At 49.4% G+C, this 980-nt stretch overlaps 1 protein-coding gene across 1 annotated transcript in view; it reads right to left on the bottom strand.

Annotated features, from left to right (window-relative positions):
* LOC103603230 (gem-associated protein 4-like) overlaps nucleotides 1-980 on the bottom strand; it is a 22,889-nt gene that overhangs the window by 2,273 nt on the left and 19,636 nt on the right. The window contains exons 2-3 of the mRNA XM_008587721.1: nucleotides 754-973; nucleotides 3-593 (exon numbers count right to left, since the gene is read on the bottom strand). Coding sequence (XP_008585943.1) covers nucleotides 3-593; nucleotides 754-973 — 811 coding nt within the window. The remainder of the gene's footprint in view (nucleotides 1-2; nucleotides 594-753; nucleotides 974-980) is intronic.

The following is a 980-nucleotide window of genomic DNA, read 5'->3' as shown; positions in this document are numbered from 1 at the left end:
AGATTGATCACAGCCATGCTGCACATTTTCTTCACTGTGATTTCTGGATGCAGTATTACCAGGCGGGCCACAGAAGCCACAGCTTTAGCCAAGCCCTGTTCAGAAGCACTCTGTGTGAGCTGGTTAAAAGTCATATTAAGGTCTTCCTGAAAACCCTCTAAGTAAGCCAACAACTTTTCAGATAGGCCCTTCTGCCCCCAGGAATGCAGGACACCTGAGAGGACTTTATTTTTATCTGGCATTGAGAGTTCTGTGTAACATTCCAGGATCAAGTCAATCACTTGTTTGACCTGAGATTCAAGGACTGCACTGTCAGTTGTGCTGACTTCCATCACTGTTTCCAGTAGCTTGAAAACCAACTCTGGCTCTTGGAAGAGAGCCCTGTTATTAACCAGACAGGCTACCCATTCATCTGAGAAAGCCCACTTCTTCTCAGAAGCAAAAATGGAGCACATTTCCATATGCCGGTCCATCTTCTGCTCAATAATGGCCATGGCAATGGAGGCAGTGATGTCCTCGAAGCCCTTGTTCTTTAGCACCCTGCTCGTTTTCCTCAGGAAGTCCCTGACACACTCTGCCAGCTCAGAGACCACCTGCCTCTCCTCCTTGGACAAGCTGGTGGTATCCAGGTAGAGCTTTAAGTTCTGGCTGAAGGAAGTCAGACTGTCACACAGCCGGTAGCTATCATAATNTTAGCACCCTGCTCGTTTTCCTCAGGAAGTCCCTGACACACTCTGCCAGCTCAGAGACCACCTGCCTCTCCTCCTTGGACAAGCTGGTGGTATCCAGGTAGAGCTTTAAGTTCTGGCTGAAGGAAGTCAGACTGTCACACAGCCGGTAGCTATCATAATGTGTCCTCTGGCTGCTGTTGAGCATGCCCTGCAGCTCCTGCCCCCATTCCTGTAGCAGGCTGTGCATAAACTCAAACCCGACAAAGATGGTCTCATTCGGGAGTTTGGCCAGTGAGGTCAGGCTGACAT

This window comes from Galeopterus variegatus, unplaced genomic scaffold (genome assembly GCF_000696425.1).
Source record: "Galeopterus variegatus unplaced genomic scaffold, G_variegatus-3.0.2 Scaffold4511, whole genome shotgun sequence".
Lineage (NCBI taxonomy): Eukaryota > Metazoa > Chordata > Mammalia > Dermoptera > Cynocephalidae > Galeopterus > Galeopterus variegatus.
Note: the sequence above shows the minus strand (reverse complement) of the source record. Positions and strands in the feature narration are given on the sequence as shown.